Source organism: Dasypus novemcinctus, chromosome 26 (assembly GCF_030445035.2).
Source record: "Dasypus novemcinctus isolate mDasNov1 chromosome 26, mDasNov1.1.hap2, whole genome shotgun sequence".
Taxonomy (NCBI): Eukaryota; Metazoa; Chordata; class Mammalia; order Cingulata; family Dasypodidae; genus Dasypus; species Dasypus novemcinctus.
Genome location: NC_080698.1, coordinates 27,578,459 through 27,601,979, shown reverse-complemented (window position 1 = coordinate 27,601,979; position 23,521 = coordinate 27,578,459). Strand labels below are relative to the sequence as shown.

General features: G+C 38.3%; 1 protein-coding gene across 4 annotated transcripts in view; it reads right to left on the bottom strand.

Moving 5' to 3' along the window:
• SLC25A26 (solute carrier family 25 member 26) overlaps positions 1-23,521 on the bottom strand; it is a 139,066-nt gene that overhangs the window by 7,213 nt on the left and 108,332 nt on the right. For 2 of the 4 annotated variants that reach the window (XM_058288147.2, XM_058288146.2), the window contains 2 exons: positions 20,834-20,878; positions 4,432-4,501 (listed from right to left, as the gene is read on the bottom strand). In XM_058288147.2, the coding sequence (XP_058144130.1) occupies positions 4,432-4,501; positions 20,834-20,878 (115 nt within the window). The remainder of the gene's footprint in view (positions 1-4,431; positions 4,502-20,833; positions 20,879-23,521) is intronic. The other 2 variants (XM_071212152.1, XM_071212151.1) reach the window with 2 other exon arrangements.

Below are 23,521 nucleotides of genomic sequence, written 5' to 3'. Positions count from 1 at the left end.
AGAGTAGGCACTTGAAAATGCTTGATGGGTCCCCTGCACAAGTATCTCTAGTTTTTACCAATTGGAGACATCGGCTTGTCCCTAACAGGGAGGACAGAGGATGGGGAAGCTAGGAGCTAATATTTGGGGTGTGCTTATTTTGTATCTGGCATGCAGTGAACCAGGCACTTTAATTATTTTACCTCAATAACAATATACTATTATTGCTACTTGACAGATAACTTGTCCAGTGCCACACAGCTAGTATGGAGTCGGGCCACAAAGTCAGGTCTATCATAGCTCCAAAAGTTGTGCTCTTTCTACTACATAATGAATTTGAAATAAGACAAGGCAAATTAAAATTTGCCCATGGTTAAAACCCAGAAGTGCATATATACCATTTTCCTATTTCAAAATGTTCACAAACTGTCCCAAACCAACTAAAGAGTCCTAAAAATTGATAAGGAAGAACATTTGTCCCCTGTTTGCTCACTCAAACCTTCTGAGTCAAGTACACTCAATGGTATTTGTCTTCTAATAAATTTGGATACTGCAAATCAAACTTGTTTTGGCTACAGGGAAGGTTTACCTTTCCTTTACTGTGGATGCCTGCCAATATTCTCAAGAGATTTATGAAGATCAACAATCTGTTTTATGAAAGAATACAAAGAAAAAGCTAAAGACAAAAAAATATATACTTAAATAGCTACTTATTTTACTATCATGATGAAAACTGTATTTTATGTAAGTTATTAAGAAATCAACTTCAGTGTCTAAATAGCAAAGATTTCATTAAGTCACAAACCTCACAATGCTTTTTTGAGGCTGCAAGGAGGCCTTGTGAGATAATGTAAGAGAAGAATCACAATGTGGAGTAGGGCGCAGGGACCTCTACTTTCAGTTAAAATGTGATTTTCTACATTTTCCTTACGGGAACTATAAACCACTGGTAATAAAAACAAGAAATATGCTAATATATTAGAGAGGAAATAATTACTTGAAATAGCAACTATAGGCTGCTTTAGTGTTCAAATCCAAACAATTTTCTCTGGTTTCCACAAGAGTTAGGTTTTTACTGAATGTTTGCCTAACTGCTCCAAGGACCAGTTTTCAGGGGGAAATTAGACCTTTACAGTGACACTACATCTCACCAGTGCTTGGGGAACAAATGTAGACTCTTCGCCCTCTCTAGACAAGGTAGCCCCCTCCTTGCAGTGGGTGTGGAACTGCCCTCACAGCAGCAGCTGGGAATGTGGTGGGGACAGCAGTGGGGGCGCCGCTCAGCCCAGCCCCAGGGACCCTGCTGTCATCCATGGTTCCTCCAGGGCCTCCCCTCCGATTAGTTCAGGAGGAACAAGAGCGTCTTCCCGTGCCTCTTCTGCATATCTCCAAACGAATGCCCAGGTGTGGAGGACTTAACAGCAACACGCGTGCTTTTATTTGCACTTGAAAGACTGTGTCGGGCCTTCTCATTTGTTACCCTAATATTTCTTTATTCTATTCCAGAATTTCAAGGCAATGGGAAATTGATTCCCCCCTCCCTTTCTCTTAGAGAAAGAGATGTCTTTTATGAGAAATTGATCAAAAAACACTAGAGTAGCAAATATAATTACTTAGATTGTGTTACTGTTTGTATTTAGAAGTTAATTTGCAGTGAGAATGCTGGCAAAATCCTTTTTTTTAATCTCCCAGTTTAACCCCTGACCAGATGCCAAGGGAATTTCTGGGCCTGACAAGCCATCAACACACCTCCAATCTCAAGAGACATTTTGAGATATCTCTGCCAAGTAGTTTATAAAGCAAGCATGGGCAAAAGAGGATCCCAAGGATGGCACAGAGAAGGGTTCATCTGTGATGAGTTAACCAGTTTAAATCTGGATAAGCACACATGGATGAGAACGCTGATTTCTGATTTCAGGGCAAGTCTCAGCACTGCCTTTTTGGCCAAAGTGCAGTGTGGAAGCATGTCAGGTCTTAAAGGCTGTCCAAGATGGCAAGTCGTTATTCATTTCTCTATACTGTGCAATGTACAATGTTGCAACAAACTCTTGCCAAACATCACTTTTCACAATTCGGAATATTTTCAAGTGATGTTTATCCTTCAGAAATGTTTTATAATAGTAACCATGCTCCTCTAGATCAACATTTGTTCCAAATAAAATTTCAAAGCAAAAAAGATATAAACAAGAAATGCATTTAAAAAAAATTTTCTTTTGCTAAATATACGTTGATTTACTATAAAATTACATGATTCTCTGCAGACCTTGGGCAGGTTCCCTCACTAATGAGTGCCTTGGCTAAAAAGAACTAAGATGACTGTATTGTAATGATAAACTATCAGAGGGATGACTATGTATATTAAATTTATGACTACTATATTCTTTGAATGCAACTGATAATTATTGTGATGATAAATTTTCATTTTCTGGATGTTGTTTGTTTTTATTGAAATAACTGAAATGTAAATCCTTACACCTGTCTGGTTTTATAGATGATTTGTACTAACACACATATTAATTTATTTAATCCCTGAAGCAATCCCTTAAGGTGGGAAGGGTTGTTTCTATGTTAAGGCTAGGGAAACTGGCATTCAAAGGGCCTCAAATGTTTCATTCCTTAATGGGGACAGGACAGTCTTAACAATGTTGTAAATTAAACAGCTCAGCCTGTGCTAGATACACGGCTTTGGACATACCACTCCTCTCCCCGCGTCACGGGCCCCTCAGTGCTACCCAGAGCCCAGTGTGTGTGCTACTCACCTATCAGGTGAGCCACCCCAGGTGACAGGGACTGGATGGCATAATACCAAGCATACAACAGAAGCCTGATAAAAGGTTTATTGCTTTCCTCCCTTCTAATAGAAGTGCTTAGTGCCCATTACAGAGCATAATTCAGAAAAAGGAATTATAATGAATGCAGATTCCTTAATAGTAACAATGTAACTGTAAGCAACTCTTTTAATTAGCTTGTAAAGGAATGGGACCAGAGACAAATTCTGTCAACACTTGGAAGTTTTATGGTATTGTTAACTTTAAGAAGTGGCCACCCTATGCAAGATGACTACATTTCTATAATGCTCACTTTGTTCTAGGGCTCAAGCAGTAGTCAGCAAATGCATATTTTCTTAGGGATTGGGGAATAAAGACTCCTGACTGGGAATGGATGTGGTTCAAGTGGTTGAGGGCCTGCTTCTCACATGGAAGGTCCTAGGTTCAATCCCCAGTGCCTCCTAAAAAAACAAGCAGCAAACAAAAATGAAAGAATCAACTCAGGGGAGCTGATGCAGCTCAGTGGATGAGGGCTGGCTTCCCACACATGAGGTCCCAGGTTCAATACCTGGCCCCGATACCTTAAAAAAAAAAAAACAATTCTCCTGACCTCTGAAGAAGGAATCAAGACCGCCTATTCAACACAGCTAATGACTGACTGAGCTAATGACTGACTGTGTGCCAAGGTGAAGTAATTACCTATCACACTCAGTTGGGGCTGGCGTCATGGCTAGAGGCAGGCTTCTTATTTTTAGTTATCAATTCTACAAGTCGAACAGGGCTAATTTTTAATCCTATATAATGTATGTTTTCAGTTTTCCTAATAACTACAACTACAACAGTAACAAAACAATCTAACACCATCAAACAACCGGAAAATTATTTTCTATAAAGTTAACATTTTAAGCCTATGTATCTGTCATTTTACTGACTTCACATCTAAACTAGCAGTTTATAATTTTCCGAAAATTTCCATTTTGCTTTATTTCAAGTGTACTTGTAATTTACCCTTATTTGCCACAACAAACCATATTTCTCTTGGGCAGTTAAACCTATCACTTAATAAATTCTTTAAAGCATCTGGGTTCTCATTAAAAACCTCACTGGAAAATTCATGATTGACTTAGTGATGGATAACACAATATTGCATATTGTCACTTTGCTCTTGGTTTAATGTCTAGAAAATGCCCAGATGTTTAGATCTCCATATTTTCTACACAGAGCAGTTTAGCCTTCAGTTAGCTGTAGAGTATCCACTGCTCTCCTGACACCAGTTAATCTATGGGGCTGTCAAACATGTCACATGAACTGTGAATCACTGCCTTCTGCAGACTGCTTAAACCCCAAAGCACTGCTCTAGGCAGACAGCTGCACAGTTAACCATGCACCCACAGCAAGTTTCTTCCCACAGAGGATTTTATACATCATCCTTAAGATAATCCAAGGGCCTGAGTGAAGGCTTTAATAAAGATAAAAAGAAAGAAAAATTTGTTAAAAACAAATTGGTTGTCTTTCAGACAGACACCTTTTGAGCAGCTTTTTTCTAAGACCCTTTCTTTTCTCAAACAACTAGTGGAACTGTCTTCATCTAAACAATCTGGAATTTTTAAAGGATGTTGTTTTTGCCTAGTTAATATTTTCTCCCCCTCTTTGGTCCTTCCCAGTATAATATAATCCTTTGCACCTGCAAAAGCTCCACAGACTGCTGACTGCCAAGAATCCACCACATGATCCTGCCTCCAGGACCAGAGGGCCTGTGTTTAAGGAGAAAGAAAAATACAAGTTATTAAATATTTGAATTTATCAGAACCGCCTGTGGACTAGCTCTGGGGATGGGAACTTAAGTGAGAAGCTATTTTGGTGGCATTCTTCAGTGATGACATAAGTGATTTTCCCAAGGACTTAACTGCATCTAAAATAAGTCAAGAAATGAGGGTGATAGCTACATTAATAGCCCAAAGGAAACAATTTTCAGGGAATATGTATGATACACACACCACACACACATTTGTATGTGGTTAGTTAAAAATAAAGACAACATATATCATTAAGACAATTTTAAATATTCTCCAGGTAATTCTAAAAATGTAGATACCAGAGTTTACAAATTAGTCCAGAACAGTATATGCAAAATTCCTCATTTCTTTTGTAAGTCTTAATCCAGGTTGCACATATTTAAAGGATGGTAATTCTGTTACTTAAATATCAATTTAAACATATGTCAAAAACTTTTTGTAATAGGCTCCTGGTTAAAAGAATACCCACACTGAGATTCAAATGGGGCCATGCCTTGCCCACCAAGGGTTTATCATCTAGTAGAAGACATAAAACAGTAAATAATGATGAGTCAGACACTGGTAAAATCACTTTACTTAGATTAAAATCGAGAGTCCTCACAACAACCCTAAGAGTTACTTCTTATTGTTACCTACATTTTACCCAGGCTTTCTAAGTGATATGCAAAAAGCTACACATACATGAAGTATGGAGTTTATAAGCTTTCACATACACACACACCCCTAAAACCATCACCACTATTAAGATAGTGACCTATCCATTCCCCCCAAAAGTTTTCTTATATCCCTTTATTATCCCTTCTTCCTGCTCCTCCTCACCTCCCTGTGATCTATCCTTAAGTAATCACTGACCTTTCTGTCACTATAGATGAGTTTGAATATTCTAGAATTTTATGTAACTGAAATCTTGATTTTCTGTCATTCAGCATAATTATTTGATGATTCACTCATTTGTTGCAGATATCAGTAATTCATTCCTTTATTGGTGAGTGATATTCCATTATATGGTTATCCCACAATCAGCTCATTCATTCACCTGTTACTGAAAAGTTGGGCTGTTTCCAAATTTTGTCTATCACAAATAAAGCTTCTCTGGACATTTGTACACAACTCATTACATGGCTACATAGTTTCATTTCTCTTGGGTAAATACCTAGGAATGAAGGGTTGGATCACATGGTAGGTATATGTTTAGAGTTTTAAAAAAAATTAAAATTGTTTTCCAAAGTGGTAGTACCATTTTACATTTTCACCACCAGTGTATGGGAATTTGTTTCTCCACATCCTTTCCAATGCTTGGTATTGTCGGTATTTTTTAAATGTTAGCCATTCTAATAGGTGTGCAGTGGTATCTTATTGTGACCTTAACTTCTATTTCCCTAATGAAGAATGATGCCGAGCTTCTTTTCATTACTTACTTGCCACCCACATATCTACTTTAGTTAAATGTCTGTTCAAGTGTTTTGCTCATTTTTATTGGGTTGTCTGTTTTCTTAATTACCAACTTTTGAGAGTCCATTACATCTTCTAGATATAAGATATTTGCAAATATTTTCTCCAAATTTGTGACATGCATTTTCTTAACAGTGTCTTTCAAAGAGAAATTTTAGGTTTAAGTGAAGTCCGAATTATGCTCTATGGCATGTTTTTGGTGTTTTATCTAAGAAATCATTACCTAACTCAAGGACAGAAAGATTTTTCTCTTGTTTTCTTCTACAAATTTTATAGTCTTAGATTTCACAGTTATGTCTATCAACTATTTGGAGTTAATTTTAATATACTGTATAAGCTACAGGTTGAAGGATATATTTTTTAAAACCTATTAATATTCAATTGTTCCAGAGATTGGAAAAGACAATCTTTTCTCCAATGAAATGCCTTCTAACATTTGTTGAAAATCAGTTGTCCATATATTTATGAGTCTATTTCTGGACTCTCTATTCTGTTCTACTGTTCTATAGGTCTATTTTGATGTCAATCCCATTCATTTAACACTGTAGCTTTATGATAAATCTTAAAATTAGTGTTAGTTTTCCAACTTTGTTCTTTTTCAGAGTTGTTTTGATTTTTCTAGGTTCTCAGCATTTCTATATCTAATTTAAAATCACCTTATTGGTTTTTGCAAAAAAGTCAACTGAGATTTTGATTGGTATTGGACTGAACCTAGGATCATTTTGGGGAGAATGGAGGTCCTGAGTTTTCTGATCCTTCAGCAAATGTCCTTCATGAGCCCACTTTCCATATCTCAGGTGCCTCTTTACATTAAGCTAACAAAATGTACATTTTGTCATACTAATGGCAGTTTTAACATTAATACTTACTTCACTGACTTATAAGAAAAGGAATGCTGAACATTAACTAGACTTTTGTTGATGACTGAGGATCAACTTTGGTTAATCTCCTGATATCTTCAAGTGTTCCAAAGAGCAGAAGTTTCTTCTAAACAGACTTAAATTACTAATAATTATGCTGGGTTTGTAAGCAATAATAAAGATGTGAATTCCATATACAGGAGGGAGAACTCAAAAATGCTGTCTAATTCAACCATTCAACAAACTGTACTAAGTACCTACCAAGTGGCAGCCTCTGCAGAACAGAGGAGTTTGGGGATGGGGAGGAGGGGCAGTGAAAGTCTCTATGTCTAATTTTTGAGGGAGATAAAGTGCGGGCAGAAGAGGGGTATAAAAGACAAAAGGGAGGTGATGGAGAAGGCTTCACAGAGATACCTGCTGCAATCTACCAAGAAAAACAAATCAGTTGCCAGGGGGGAAAAGCTCACTTAAACAATACAGACTCAGATGGCTGAAGACACAGTTTAAAAACAGACTCTCCAAAGACAAGCGGAACTTTCCACTATCACCTAGCCAGAGAAATTTAGTTCAACTACTTATAAAGACCATTTTGTATTTGTAATGGATACTAATAAACATCTTAAACAAAATCTCTAGAAAATTCAAAGGCTTAAAGTCAAGTGAGAAACTTCAAGGGCAAATACAGAGGATAATATAAATAATGATCATAACAGCAAGGACAATACTTAGATGAAATTTACTATGTGTTCCAGGTATTATACCAAACACTTCATATACATTAACTCAAGAATCCCTCACCACAATCTTAGGAGGTACATGCCACTTTTATCCTCATTTTATAGACAAGTGAGTTGAGGTCCAAAGATGTTAAGTCACTTATCAAAGCTCAAACTGATAGTAGCAGAACTGGAATTTGAATGAGACAATCTACTTCCAAAGTTAACTCATATTTTACAAAAAAGCTCACTTCGCTTAGGGAAAATTATTAAATTTACCCTTTTCAATGGGTTTGAGTTCAACCCAATTTGAATCTACAAGTTATAGGTGTTTTGATAGCAAATAGGCTGGTATTTATAACACATTTAACTCCACATACAGAACACTCACAATTTCTATTGGTAGTGGTGAATCAAATCAGCCATCTTCTGCTTCCCCACTTTCGTGACTTCAGGCATGTTATGTAACATTTATCTGGGGAAACGGACTTTGGCCCAGTGGTTAGGGCGTCCGTCTACCATATGGGAGGTGCGCGGTTCAAACCCCGGGCCTCCTTGACCTGTGTGGAGCTGGCCATGCGCAGCGCTGATGCGCGCAAGGAGTGCCGTGCCACGCAAGGGTGTCCCCCGTGTGGGGGAGCCCCACGCGCAAGGAGTGCGCCCGTGAGGAAACCCGCCCAGCGTGAAAAGAAAGAGCAGCCTGCCCAGGAATGGCGTCGCCCACGCTTCCCGTGCCGCTGACGACAACAGAAGCAGACAAAGAAACAAGACGCAGCAAATAGACACCAAGAACAGACAACCAGGGGAGGGGGGGGAATTAAATAAATAAATAAATCTTTAAAAAAAAAAACAAAAACATTTATCTGTCCCTCACCTGTTTTTGTGAATAAGTACTGTCTAAAATTAACTAGGATAATACATGCAAACTCTTAAGCATGGTGTCTGGAACATGGTAAGTGTTCAGTAAGTGAGTAACTATATTAACTAAGAAAAATCATTTATACTATTGCCTAAACTACAGTTTTATTTTCCAGTCTAAATTACTTGTCATAAATGATAATATTTGCACTTCCTGTGAGTAACCTTTCCTGTCTTCCCAGCCAGTTTTTTAGTTTATCATTATTCTCCAGCCCCTCAACATACATCAGCAAATATGTAATTTAAACTTACTTTCATAAAAGGTTTTTTACCAGTCAGGTTCTGCTTGTTTTTTTAAAATGAATTTGAAAATAATTTTACATAATCATTTATTCAATACCAAATTAATAGCATTAGATATTTCATAAGACAACAGAAAAAGACAATGTTTAGTTCTTTCAAACAAAGATTTGTTCTTGATATCATTCTCTGTGTAGGATTCTTTGCTGTCAGTTTACCACCAGAATTGCATATCACATAAAAGACAGTAGACAATTTCATGCAAATTCTCTCCATACTGTAGCTGAGCAAGCTGTTATGGAGCCTTTACACATATGCTACAAAAAAAATTTACAGCCACTGCTGCCTATAATTTTATTATGCAATCAGACAAACCCTCTCTATATAAAGTACTCACTTACTTAAATGTCTTAAAAAAAGGGAGAGATTTCCAAAACAAAGTTTTAAACCGAAAAGAATATCAAATATAACTGGGAACCATGATTAACTTTTCACTTCTATGACATCATGGCTCCGGAAATATAATCAAGTGGCTAAAAAGACTCAAGTGGGTTTCTCCTACAGAACTAGTTTTCATAATTAAAATTGGGTATACCTAACTGATAATTAAGGGTCATTTACACAGGCTGCTGGTTTTGGTTATAATGGTGTTGGAGTAAAACTAATTCTGTAGCACCAAATTTGTGGGGGTTGATTTGTAACTTGTTTTTCATGACAATATTTTTTGGCTGGTTAAGGTATTTAGATACTTCTAGACAAGTTACGGGGTAAAGGTAATAAGAATTTATAAGAAATCTTTATTAATGATAGTGCTGGTTATTACTGGGAAAGACATTCTATTGATTTTTTTTTTAAGATTTATTTTTTATTTATTTGTCCCCTTTCCACCTCCCCCCCAGTTGTCTGCTCTCTGTGTCCATTCAGTGTGTGTTCTTCTGTGACCGCTTCTATCCTCATCAGCAGCACAGGAATCTGTGTTTCTTTTTGTTGCGTCATCTTGCTGCGTCAGCTCTCCGTGTGTGCGGTGCCATTCCTGGGCAGGCTGCACTTTCTTTCGCGCTGGGCGGCTCCCCTTATAGGGCGCACTCCTTGCACATGGGGCTCCCCTATGCCGGGACACCCCTGCGTGGCACAGCACTCCTTGCGCGCATCAGCACTGCGCATGGGTCAGCTCCACACGGGTCAAGGAGGCCCGGGGTTTGAACCTCGGACCTCCCATGTGGTAGGCGGACGCCCTATCCATTGGGCCAAGTCCACTTCCCTGTTCTATTCATTATTCTTGAGCAAAAGCAAGAAAAGTGTAAATATTGGGTGTGCTTAGTAATATATAGGTTTTATTGTCATACAGTATTTTTGGATATGTATTGCTAAGTTTGGGGAAGGATATTTATCCAAACTGGGGGTTCTCCCAGCTTTCTGGGGCTGTGGTTTGATGTGTTAATTTTGGGAAGAGAAATGGCTCCACTCACATTAACATCATCTTTAATATATCACTGATTAACAGTTACAATAAAACAATTGTAACCAATGCTCATGGTGTTATGAGTCAAAAAGAAAAGATGTGATTATTTGTAATTCTTCTGTCTGCAAAAGCATACTTGGCTTTCTATGTTTAATTATGGAACAATCTTTTTAAAAATATTTCTATAAAAAATGGTTAAAATGTAAAAGCTGAGACACTTGAAATGACAAGTCCTACCTATCTGGAAACTGACAAATTGGCACGCCCCTTTCTTCAACAGAAGGGGGAAGAGTCACTTGTTTCCATTAACCTTCTTGAGCTCTCTCATCTTACCTTTGATTCTATAGGAGACGGGATCATTACCTTTAGCTCTGGAGCCCCACAGGGCCTTGCAAAGTACTTATAAAAGGAGGCAGGCAAATATTTGGTACCTAAATGAGTACCTGCAATATAAGTAGTGTTTGATTATTTTACCCTTGTTCAAAGAGTGGGGAAGGGTAGTGGTGGAATGAACTGGCAAAACATTATGATTCCAAATTTTCATTTCTAGTTCAGTAGAGAATCAGATGAACCAAGAGTGGCAAATAGGTTTCACCGCACAGATAAACATTTAATGAACTGCAGGTGGCTTTCTGGTGACCTTGTCAAGATGGTTTCCAAGGTTTTATTCAGGCTTAGCTGGAATGATGGCCATGACTGACGGGTGATGTCTGCCCAGGCAGGGCAGGACAGGAGACAGCACCTACACTGTGCAGATATGTATTTAACCCAACCTTGGTAGACAAACACCAAAACTGCTCATAAATAACCACGTGCAAGTCTTAAGAAGTAGAAACAAAGCCAACATACTCTTTCCCTCCCTCCACCCCCCAACCAAGACTTTTTAAAAAAGAGGTTAATGTGAGTATGTAGGTGGGCTCCTTGAAATCAAATACTGGTAGGGTCTTATAACTCCAAAGATATTTTTAAAAAGTGCTTCTTAAATATATATTTATATTTGATAATCTGATTAAATTAAAATGTGATAAATTTCCCTTTTCTCATACTTTGTTATCAACCAAAAAAAAAAGTTAAGATGATTCATCATAGGAATCTTTTATCTGATAGATCGTACTTATCTCATTTTAATCACAAACCTAGTAAAAGAAATGTGTTGGAAAGGCCTAAAAGAAAGAAAATAAAGGAAGCATCCTGGTGTGTTTTATATTGTGGGTTTTTGTGGCTGTTGTTTTTGACAAATGACCCTAACGCATTACCTCTAGGCTATAGGACTTATGAGGAATGGTTAAATCTCACCTTCAGTTTAAAGTAATGGAACAGCTAAGGAACATACCAACCATGGTTATCAGTTTAGATGTACAGCTGTAACTACAGCAGGATGCTTGGCAGCTAGGTACACAGCTCATAAATCATGAGTTAAGAGAGGAATCCAGAGCTCCAGAACCCAAGCCCTTTCCATTCATCTGCTTCTGTATTTACTAATAGGATCCTTGCCCTTCCCTACTTGGTTCTCTTTGTCAGTGCTCTCTTTTTCACCATCTTATCTTTATCTTTTAATTGGTCCAAATATAAAATGCAAATATTTTCTAAGCACTTTGTTTACTGACTGGACCTCATTTCAAAGTAGAAGGAATTACTTTCTAATACTTTGTATTGGAATATTCTTCCAATTCTGACATTTCTTACTGAATCTCCTTCTTTCTTCCTCCCTCTCAGTCAGTGGCCCTAGAAAGAAGAAAGCATAGCTTATTACTTTTATAAATTGAATTAAGGATGCTTTGGAATTCTAATTTACTTTATTCCTTCATGAAGTGTCCCATATTTTCAAGGATGCGAATTAAGAATTCAAATGTTCTTGTAGTTTTTGAATTACTGAAAGATGCCTGCTTCATTACAATACGATTTTTTAAAAACAAATTTTATTGATATATATTAATAAAGAATACAATTCACCCAAAATCTACCATCAATGGTATTTTTTTCTTAAGATTTATTTTTTATTTATTTCTCTCCTCTCCCCCCCGCCCCGCCAGTTGTCTGCTCTCTGTGTCCTTTTGCTGTGTGTTCTTCTGTGACTGCTTCTATCCTTATCAGTGTCACCGGGAATCTGTGTTTCTTTTTTGTTGTGTCATCTTGTGTGCGGTACCATTCTTGGGCAGGCTGCACTTCCTTTCGCGCTGGGTGGCTCTTCTTACAGGGTGCACTCCTTGTTCGTGAGGCTCCCCTATGCGGGGGACACCCCTGCATGGCAGGGCACTCCTTGAGCGCATCAGTACTGTGCATGTGCCAGCTCCACATGAGTCAAGGGGACCCGGGGTTTAAACCGTGGACCTCCCATGTGGTAGGCAGATGCCCTGTCCATTGGGCCAAGTCCGCTTCCCTCAATTGTATTTAGTATAATCACATAATTGTGCATTCATCACTTCAATCATTATTAGAGCATTATAATATGATTTTGCTAAGATCTTAATCAGCATCTTAGACTGATTTGGATGGTAATCTGAAAATATAATAAATACTCTGCTCTTATTTTCAGGTGCTTTTCTTCAATATTGACATACTATATTTCATTTAGGGTACAAGTTTAGAGTGGTAAAAGTACACATACACACACACACTATTGTTATCATTCCCCTTTCAAAGTTCATTATGCCTTTAAAGGAATCTGCATTCTAACCGAGTATGTCTAATGCAGACACCAAATTCTCCCAGTCTCATGAAATGGTTTATGTGCAGACTCTGGACAATGAGCAACTTCTCAATTACTACTATTTTGTTTACATTACTAAAAGTATGGGAGAAGTTTGTTGTGGGTAGAGTGGTGGTAGACATTTTAACTATTAAAATAAGTACCAACAAGAAAAAAGTTATTTACTCTTCAACTTGAATAAAAAAATAGCTTTTATAAAGTACTAGCTGCTTAAAGATGAAAAATCAAAGTAATTTTATACTCTAGTATGATTGAAAGGATAATCCATTAGCACCTGATTTCTATTACAAAGCTGTGATTTCACCTTATAAAATCATCAGCATAACATCACATTCTTACATACCCAAACCAATTTTATTTTTGTTCTGCTTCACCTGTTGCATCTGAGCTTAAAGCTTGCATTTCTTCTCGTCAGTGCTTTGTAACTTGGCAATGTTTTGTGGCTAGCAGCAAAACCATTTGGACCTTGACAGTATTCTTAACAATTCTCTAAACTGCATTATAAACTGATATTGAATGTTAAGAGGAAAAAATCTGACATTCTCACAGGAAATTTTATCATATCCTTTTATAATCTGCTTACTTTTGATCTAAAAACCCAATAAGTGAAAATCTACATGGATAAAAAGGGAAAACATTTTTATAGCTGTGACTGAACTTCCTAAAGAAACGAATTATAAAGCAGTGCATAGATACAGTTATAAAGATTTAAATTGATATTGAAAAAGAAAAACTGGTAACCTTCAAACAACTAGGAAATAGTTATAATTACCTGCTGTGGAAAAGACAGCACTATAAGGAATAAAAACATAAACATGAACAATCAGAAGACAAAGTTCCTTCCTTCAGTAGGCAATAGTCTGTGGAGAATTAGACACAAATGAGTAAAAAACATGGTCCTGAATCCACTCATTGCCATAAACTATATCTACTCTCCATGGTCAGTCACTGGAGAGCTGATTCTTGAAGTAAATACTCTTTAATCCCTGCCAAAGTACAGCAGAGAGGTGTTAGAGAGATGAAGTCTAAGAAGTATGGTAACAAAGGCTTTTACACTTTAGTTCACCAAATGAAAAAATCAGCACAATTTGCAGAGTTGGATATAACATAACCTCAACTTTTTACTAACTTTTGAACTTATGAAACAGGAGAAGCATTATTAAAGATTGTACATTATGGGAAAATTATGTGTAAAATTATTAAGATCAACAACTCTGGAATCAGACTGCCTGGGTTCAAAAGCTGGCTGTACCCCATAATAACCCTGGGACTTTGGGCAAGACACGCAAACTCTAAGCTTCCATTTGTCCATCTACAAAATGAAGATCAAAATGGTATCTATCTTGGGAAGTGGACTTGGCTCAATGGATAGAGCATCCGCCTACCACACGGGAGGTCCACAGTTCAAACCCAGGGCCTCCTTGACCCGTGTGGCCCACACACAGTGCTGATGCATGCAAGGAGTGCCGTGCCACACAGGAGTGTCCCCCACGTACGGGAGCCCCACGTGCAAGGAGTGTGTCCTGTAAGGAGAGCTGCCCAGGAGTGGCGTCGCACACACAGAGTTCTGACTCAGCAAGATGATGCAACAAAAAGAGACACAGATTCCTGGTGCTACTGACAAGAACAGAAGTGGACACAAAAGAACACACAGCAAATGGACACAGAGAATAGACAACTGGGGTGGGGGGAAAGTAGGGGAAGGGGAGAGAAATAAATAAAAAATATTTTTTTAAAAAGTAATATCTATGTTGGGGGCATATGTGGCTCAAGCAGTTGAGTACCTGCCTACCACATGGGAGGTCCCAGGTTCAGTTCCCAGTGCTTCCTTTAAAAAACAAACAAACAGCAAGCCACACAAATGATAAAACCCACTCAGGGAAGCTGATGTGGCTCAGTGGTTGAATGCTGGCTTCCCACATACAAGGTCCCAAGGTCCCAGCCCTGGGTACTCAAAAACAAAAAAGTACATATCTGATAAAATTGAAGATTACAGAAGATGATCCATCAAAAGTGGGGATAATGCCTGGCACATTGTAACTTTAAGAAATGTTTACTATTGTTTTTATGACTGTAATTATTATCTTAACAACGCTGCATAATAAAAGGGATCTGGACAGCAAACAGAAGACATGGATTACCAGATAAAAGACAACCTCTCTGAGCCCTGTTACTTTGTGTGAAGGTGGGGATGACACTAAGGACTGCCACCCTGGGTCCTGTGTGTTGTATGCAAGACACCAATGAAGGTGTGGTGCTCAGCGCAGGGGCCTAGCATGCTGTATCTGCTCAACACACAGGTTTCCTTTTTTTTTCATTATCCAGCTGATGAAATGTCCATAACTAAATAAACTGAGTTGTTAAAACACCAGGAAGGAAATAAAACAGGTGAGGAAGGGAGTCCTACTTTAAATAGGGGTGACAGGGAATGCCTCTTTGAGGAAGTGACATTTGATCTAAGACCTCAGGAATGAGAAAGAGCTGGATGTGAGAAAAAATTAGGGAAAGGGCTAGAATGGACATTATATGAGGACAGGGATTTCTGTCACTCTTCTTCATCATTATATCCCCAGACCTTAGAAAATGCCTGACACATAGTAGGCATTTGGTAAAGATGTACAGAAGGAATAGAGAACATTTTTGGCAGAGGAAACAATAAATCTAAAGGCCCCGGGGGAAGAAGAGCTAGCTCTGTCCAAAGAACAGAGGAGGCCAGGAGGGCTGCAGAGCCATACACAGAGACAGCACGGCTGCAGTGGACTGAGTGGAGGAGCGAGAGAAGATCAGCAAGCATGGCAGATTACGTAGGGCCTTGTCAGCCACAGTTTACAGTCTGGATTTTATTTTTCTTTCAAAGAGATGTCACTGAAGGGTTTTACCAGGAGTGATAAGATCTAATTTATTTCTTTAAAAGATCACTCTGATGCAAAGGAAAAATATTTTAGGGAAGTAAGAATAGAATGAGAGAGACCATTTGAGAGGCCAGTGCAGCAATTCAAGCAAGAGGGAAAGGTAGCTGAATTAGAACTGTGGACTTGTTGATGGACTAGATATGGAAGGATACGCGAAAAGGCGGACCCTGAAATAACTCTTAGGTTTCTGCTTAAGCAAGCCAACAGATAATTGTGCTATTTAGAAGAAGAATAAAAAACTGAGAGTTCCATTCTGAACTGGTTACCTTGAGACATCCAGAGGGAAAATGTCAGCTAGGCAGATGGTTGTATGAGGCTAGAATTCAAAGGAGGTGGTTAGTGATGGGGCTACGAGTGTATAAGACATCAGTATAAAGATGGTATCCAAAGCCAAGGGACAAGGCATAGCTATGGGTTTCTGTCAGGAATAAGAACCGTTTAATCTATCATGTTTCTCTTCTTGTCTGTCTGCCCCAAAGTATCAAACTGAACAGAAATCATAAAGGAATATTATCCTCACTGAGATTCTGGATATGTTCATCTACCCCTTTTATTTCCCCTCCTCTTTATGGTGTCTAGTCTTCTTTCATCTAACATCTTCTTTTCTATGTATATGTATAAAAAAAAGAGAAAAACATAAGAGATGAAGTAGAATAGTGACACAATTTGGGAAGACATGGGACTGGCTCCCAAGTTACCTTGAGAATTCTTCAATTACTGACACATTACATTTAAGTTATTTGTGTGTGTGCACCTCTCTGACTAGACTATCAGCTCGTCAAGGACATCAGCCATATCTTAATCATCTTTGCATTCCTGTGAAATGGTACAATGTCCAGCTCAGAGTAGGAAGGCAATAAATGTACACTGTGTCTCATTTGTGTTTCCTCATCTGTAAATGAAAAGGGTTTGAGACCCTTGTTCAAAAACTCTACAGCTTAGTTCTAAGAGGTTTTAAATACAACACAGAATACGACTGAATGCTAATCAGCAATATATACAAATGTTAGGTAACTAAGGGTAAACCTCCAAGGCTTGCATTCGTAGGAGATTTCAAGCAGGAGATAAAAAGTGAACTGCGCTTTGAAAGATGCATAGGATTTGGATGAGTAGAAGACATTTCAGGAACAGGCCAGGGTCCTGAGGAAGGGAGGGAAGAAGGTGTTCAGGGACAGGAAGGAGGCTGTTCTGGTGGGGAGAGGGTTTAACAACAACAACAACAACAACAACAAAAGAACAAGGCTGCAGGAGCTGGAAAAACTGTTTGGAGACACAGTGTGGACATCCTTGAATGCTAAGAGCTTCATGTTTTAGAGTTTTAGAAAGTCTTAAGTCACTGAGAACATTAAGTCTTATCTCAAAGGGGTGATTAAAGTAGATGACACGAAGTCAATGTACAGAATGGATTAGAAAGTAGAGAAGCTGTTAGGAGGTAGCCCAGGCGTAAGTCACTAAGAAGCTGAAAAAAAGGTAGCTACAGTTAGAATAGAAAGTGTACATATATGTGATGGTCTGAAAAGTAAGGGTCAGTGAAACTTGCTGAGTGACATGATGAAAGAGAATCAACTGTTAATCTGGAGTTTTGAGACAAGGCAGCCAGCAGAGCAGTGGTATGATTAATGGAATGGGGCAGGGCAGGGGGGAGTGATTTTAGAAGAAAGGTGATACCTTCAATTTTAGGCAAAGTTTAAGATGATAGTGGCTACCCCTAGCTCCAGACCCCCATTGCCTTCTACAAAATAGGTGTGCAGTCTGCTACAGCTCTTGCTGAGAAAAATGGTCCTGAGTAATATTCCCATATGAACATAACAGAGAAATCCTCCCATATAAGACAGTTCCTCTATGGTTGCAGAAAACAAGTTTAAATGGATTAAATCATAAACACAAAAAATAAGTACCAAAAATTGTCCACTTCAACCAAGTATTGTATTTTCACATTCATATGTTAAAAAAAAAATAGTATGGGCAGCGAACTTGGCCCAGTGGTTAGGGCGTCCATCTATCACATGGGAGGTCCGCGGTTCAAACTCCGGACCTCCTTGACCCATGTGGAGCTGGTCCATGCGCAGTGCTGATGCGCTCAAGGAGTGCCGTGCCAAGCAGGGGTGTCCCCCGCGTAGGGGAGCCCCACTAGAGGGGGTGCGCCCCGTAGGGAGAGCTGCCCAGCGTGAAAGAAAGCGCAGCCTGCCCAGGAATGGCACCCCACATGCGGAGAGCTGACACAACAAGATGACGCAACAAAAAAAACACAGATTCCCATGCCGCTGACAACAACAGAAGCGGGCAAAGAACACACAGCAAACAGACACAGAGAACAGACAACCGGGTGGGGGGGGGGAAGGGGAGAGAAATAAATAAATAAAATAAATCTTTAAGAAAAATAGTATGGGTTGGGGGAAAAATACACCAAATGTAAGATAAGGAATATAGTTGGTAGTAATATTTTGACAGTGCTCTTGCATACTTTGTAACAAATGTTTTACACCAATGCAAAAAGTTGGTGGAGGGGTGATGTATGAGACCCCTTTGTGATGTTATGTATGTTTATTTTGTAAGTTCTCAATCTTTACTATACACTAATTGTTCATGTGTGTTCATGTATGAATGATACACTTCAATAAAAAAACACATTATTAAATAAAAGATGCTCAACATGAGTGATGAGGAAAATGCAAATTAAAACCACACTCAGAAACTAATACACACTTACTGGTATAATAAATTTTTTAAAAATCTAACAATAACAAATCATGATGTGGAGGCAAAGCAGCTAGAACTCACACACTGTTGGTGGGAATGCAAAATGGTTACAGCCACTTTAGAACATACTTTGGCAGTTGCCTATAAAATTAAACATACACTTAGCATATGATCCCACTCCTACATACTTACCCAAGAGAAACAAAAACATATGTCCATACAAATATCTATATGCAAGTATTTATGGCAACTTTATTCATAATCACAAAAAATTAGAAATTAAATGAATGAATAAATAAATTGTGGCACATCCATACAGTGGAATACTACTCAGAAAAGGAAAAAAAAAGGAATAGATTACTGAAACAGGCAACAACATGATCTCGAAAGTGTTATATTAAGTGAAAGAAGCCAGGCACAAAATGCTATATAGTTTATTATTTTATTTATATGATATTCTGCAAAAGAGAAAACAAAAAGGGACAGAAATCAGATGAGTTTTTGCCAAAGGCTGGGGGGAAGAAAGAGTGTATTGACTATAGAAGGATATGAGTTTAACTTTTTGGGGTGGTGGGAATATTCTGTAAGTTGATTATGGGAGTGGTTGTAAATTTTTGTCAAAACTCATAAAAATGTACACTTACAAAGAGTACATTTCAATGAATGTAAATTATTCTTTAATAATCTTAAAATAAAAACTATAGCATCTTAATATTTGCTCAAAGAAAAATTTCAAGACAGAGTATTGCTATCTGTAAATCTTTGAAAAATTCTAGGTGTTTCTTAATTAGCTTGAATCTTACAAATTTTCTTAATATTGAAAAGAAATAAACCCTGTGATTTCCCCCTCTTTAGGCCTCAAAACAGCTGTATGTAAAGTTCAGGCATACAGATATTGGGGAGAGTGCAGGATCTGTGTGAATGCTGGTTATTGAGACACTAATAAAGTGAGTCTTATTTGCTGGACAGCTGTTGGCTTCATTGTTCTTTTGTCACACACAAAAAAGAGAGAACCGTTATGCTAATGGAATGTGACCTTCCCACTGGATAGCTGTTACATCATGCAGCTAAAACTGCCTGAAAAATCCATTTTCACCATGCACAGCAGAGAAAATGGTAAAACAAAAAAGACAAAACAAAAATGAAAATTAAAAAAAAAACAAAACTGTATTAAATGAGCAGTACTATGCCTTAAAATCAGGGCAATAATTGCTTATAAAAATATTTCTCAATACTTAATATTATACAGTTTATTTTTTAAGGGAGTACTATTTCATATCATTATCCTTTAGTATATAACCTCAATAGAATCTTTCTGAGAGTCAAAAAAATTTTGATACTATTCAAAAGACATTTTATATGAATACTCTATGATAAATGACCAACTCCACACAATCATAGGGATAATTAATTTTGTATTATCAAGTGTCTACATAGATATTTTGCCATTTTACAGTTTGAAACAATGACTTTAAACTTTTTTGACCACTATCCACAGTAATAAGAAATACATTTTACATTGCAACCCAGTACAGGGAGAGAGGTACATGTGTGCGTGTGCATTCCATTATATACACAACACAGATATTTTACAAAACAATACTTCTCCTTACCAAAGGAAATGCTCTCTAATCTTTTTTCTTTTTTATTTCAGTCTTTAAAATGTTGAGAAAGACCCATACATTTGATATCATGACCCACAATTTTCAAAATCACTACACCATTAGATGAAAATTTCTCCAAAGTCTCAGTATGGTTTCTACAAAGTTTTTTTTTTTTCATTGTTTGCTTTTTAACAGATGAGGCCGTCTCACAACTGACCACACTGTTTCTTCTCACTGGGGGCTCTGAGGCCTGGTGGAGAGGAGAAGCCAGGATGGAAGAGAAGGGGCCGAGTTGTTCCCACTCCTGCTCTCGCCATTTAGGCAGGAGGGTGAGGGGCCTGGACCTTCAAATATTCAGGCCTTGCTTTCTCTCCTTCTCCCTTTTACTCACTGTTATTCCTTAATGTCCCCATAAAAAAGGGGAGTGAAGTGAAATAACTCAGTGGAGAAAGAATGGCAATACAGCAGAAAGAAAAGTTTCTCCTTAATGCCTGTGGTTGAAGGTATATGTATATGCTTATTTCCCAGTACAAGAGGGAACTGTTTAAACACCTGAACAGGTTTTAAAAGGGTGAATTGCTTATTTAATTGTAAATCTCATGCAAAAAATATTTTTCAACTATTAATAATTCTGAGTTGTTAAACTGTCAATCAATAGTATACCCAATGAAACTATGGTTATCTGTGATAGAAATGTTATAAAATGACTGACTTACTTTTAGGGATTCCCATAAAGGAAACTGGACCAAAGAGAAAGGAATCTGAAGAGAGAGGGAAAAAAAACATCAAATAACTTACATGGGAATGATCAGAGGTTTTCTGGCAATACAAAATGAACTTTTAATTATTTTGAAACATTACTTCATTTTAATTTTATGTAGATAATAAAGTTAATATTAAAAACAAATTTGTAGGTACAGTATACATAGTGTTTAGAAAAATAGTTAAACTGATCTGCCTTTAGAGGCCTACTAACTTTTTCAACCCAAGGGACATAAAATAATAAAATAATGCTGTGAAGCCCTTCTGAAACAGGAAAAACAAAACAAAACAATACAGAAAGGGTCTGGCTAATGAAATGAAAAAATAAATATTTCCCATGATAAGTAACAAAGACTTTAAAGGTTTGACATTTTTCTGCTTAAGGGCTAGTGCTGTCTACTCCTTAGCAGCCAAAAGGTTAGGATTTTTTAAAATATATTTTTTATTTTTTAAAGATACTTAGATTACACAAAATGTTATATAAAAAAATATAAGGGATTCCCATATGCCCCACTCCCCACACCTCCCACTTTCTCCCACATTAACAACTTCCTTGATTGGTATGGTACATTCATTGCAATTGATGAACACATTTTGGAGCACGGCCACTAGGCATGGATTATAGTTTACATTGTAGTTCACACTCTCTCCCACTCAATTCTGTAGATTATGGCAGGATATATAATGGCCTGTATCTGTCATTGCAATGTCATTCAGGACAATTCCAAGTCCTGATGGTCCAGCCATTGTGAAGGACAGCTTCGCATTTCCTCAAAAAACTACCTATACCTCTGCCATATAATCCAGGAATTTCACTGCTGGTAGATACTCAGAACTGAAAGCAAGGACACGAACAGATACATGCACAGCAATGTTCATAGCGGCATTAGTCACTATCGCCAAAAGCTGGAATCAACCCAAATGCCTATCAACAGATGAATGGATAAACAAAATGAGGTATATACATATAGTGGAATATTACTCAGGTGTAAGAAGGAATACAGTATTAACACACGGGATAACCTGGCTGAATCTTGAGGACCTTATGCTGAGTGAAGCAAACAAGGCATTGAAAGACAAATATTACATGACCTCTCTGATATGAATTAAGCAAATCGAGTAGACTCAGATAGCTAGAGTCTGGAAGACAGGTTTACAGGAAATAGAAAGGGAGAAGAAGGTTGTGAGTCAACGCCCATAAGGGTGAAATCTATAATAAAAGGTTAGGATTTAAAAGAGAAATGAGGAGGAGAGAGATGTAGGGGAAGAGAGGGAGGAGGAAAGTCGCTGTGTGAGGTGAGGACAGTAGTGAGAAGAGAAAGAAAGGAAGGGAGCAGGAAGAAAGAAGGGAAAGTGAAAATGAGGGAGAGAGAAGGAAAGAAGAATGGGGACAGAGGAACAGAAGAGGGATGAGAAACGAAGAAGAAAGGAAGGGAGGGAGTGAGGGAGAAAGAAGGCAGTTAGAAAGGGGGACAGAAAGAAGAGGGAAGAGAGTAGTGGAGAGAGATGAGGGCCAAAAGAAGGAAAGAAGAGAGGGAAGAAGAGGGGGAAGAGGAGAAAAGAAAAGCTAAGAGAATAGAGGGAACACATAAGACAAAGTTGAGAAAAAAAGACTTAAAAGCCAGTATAGTCAGTGTGGGAGTGGGCAGCCCATACCCCTCAAGGGATGAACACTGAATCGATGCTAGAAGAGTGTAACAGCTCTAAGCCAACAGGAGTAGAAGTGGGACTAAAAGTCTGATGTAGGCCCTGGTGCAGTCAGGGAGAAGAGTAACCTGTAGTAAGGAGGTATGAATGGCCCAGATAATCACACCTGTAAAACAATACAAGCAATTTTCATGTACTATGCACTGTGCTTTATAAGTACTTTGCAAATTTTATCTCCGTGAATCCTCAGAACAACCCTAAAAGACAGCCATGTATTATTTCCATCCCCGGTTTAGAGATGAGGATGAGGCATGTCAGAATAGTGAAAGGTGGAAAGGCAGCTGAGGCCTGGCAGACAACATGGCCAGCAGACCCCGCCTGGAACCTCCTGAGGGATCCCGTGAGCCCCTTGCCATGAGAAACCCATTCAGGATCAAGGGAAAGCCCTGGATACCCTCAAAAGGCCTCACAACTGGCCCCTGAAAACTGAGAGATGGGGCAACCAATCAGAACAGCAAACGGGGAGGGGGGCTGAAGACTTTAAAAAGGCCTGACCCCAGGCCCCACACATGTGTCTCACTCTGCAGCACACCCACGATCTGTGCTTCAGACCATGTACTTTTCTCATTTTCTTGTTTCTTAATAAACTCTTTACTCCCTTGCTTACCCTATGGCATGTCCTTAAATTCTTTTATGCGATGTAAGCCAAGAACCTAGAAGCCCAGGACCCAGAGCGTTCTGCTAACAAGGAGACTGAGGTTCCAAGAACCTGTGCCATTTGCCTAAAATTCACCCATAGTACAGTCTAATTGATTTTTATTGTTTTTCATTAAATTTTCACAAATTCTAAAGCAGAACCCACCCCATATTTGCTAAAATAAAACTAGCTGAACTCCAGTGGACCCCACCCATGGACCTGTGTAAAGTCCAATGGGGTGATAACGCTCACAGAAACGTCAAGCCCCCAGGTTCTCCTTCTATCTCACAAACACTCA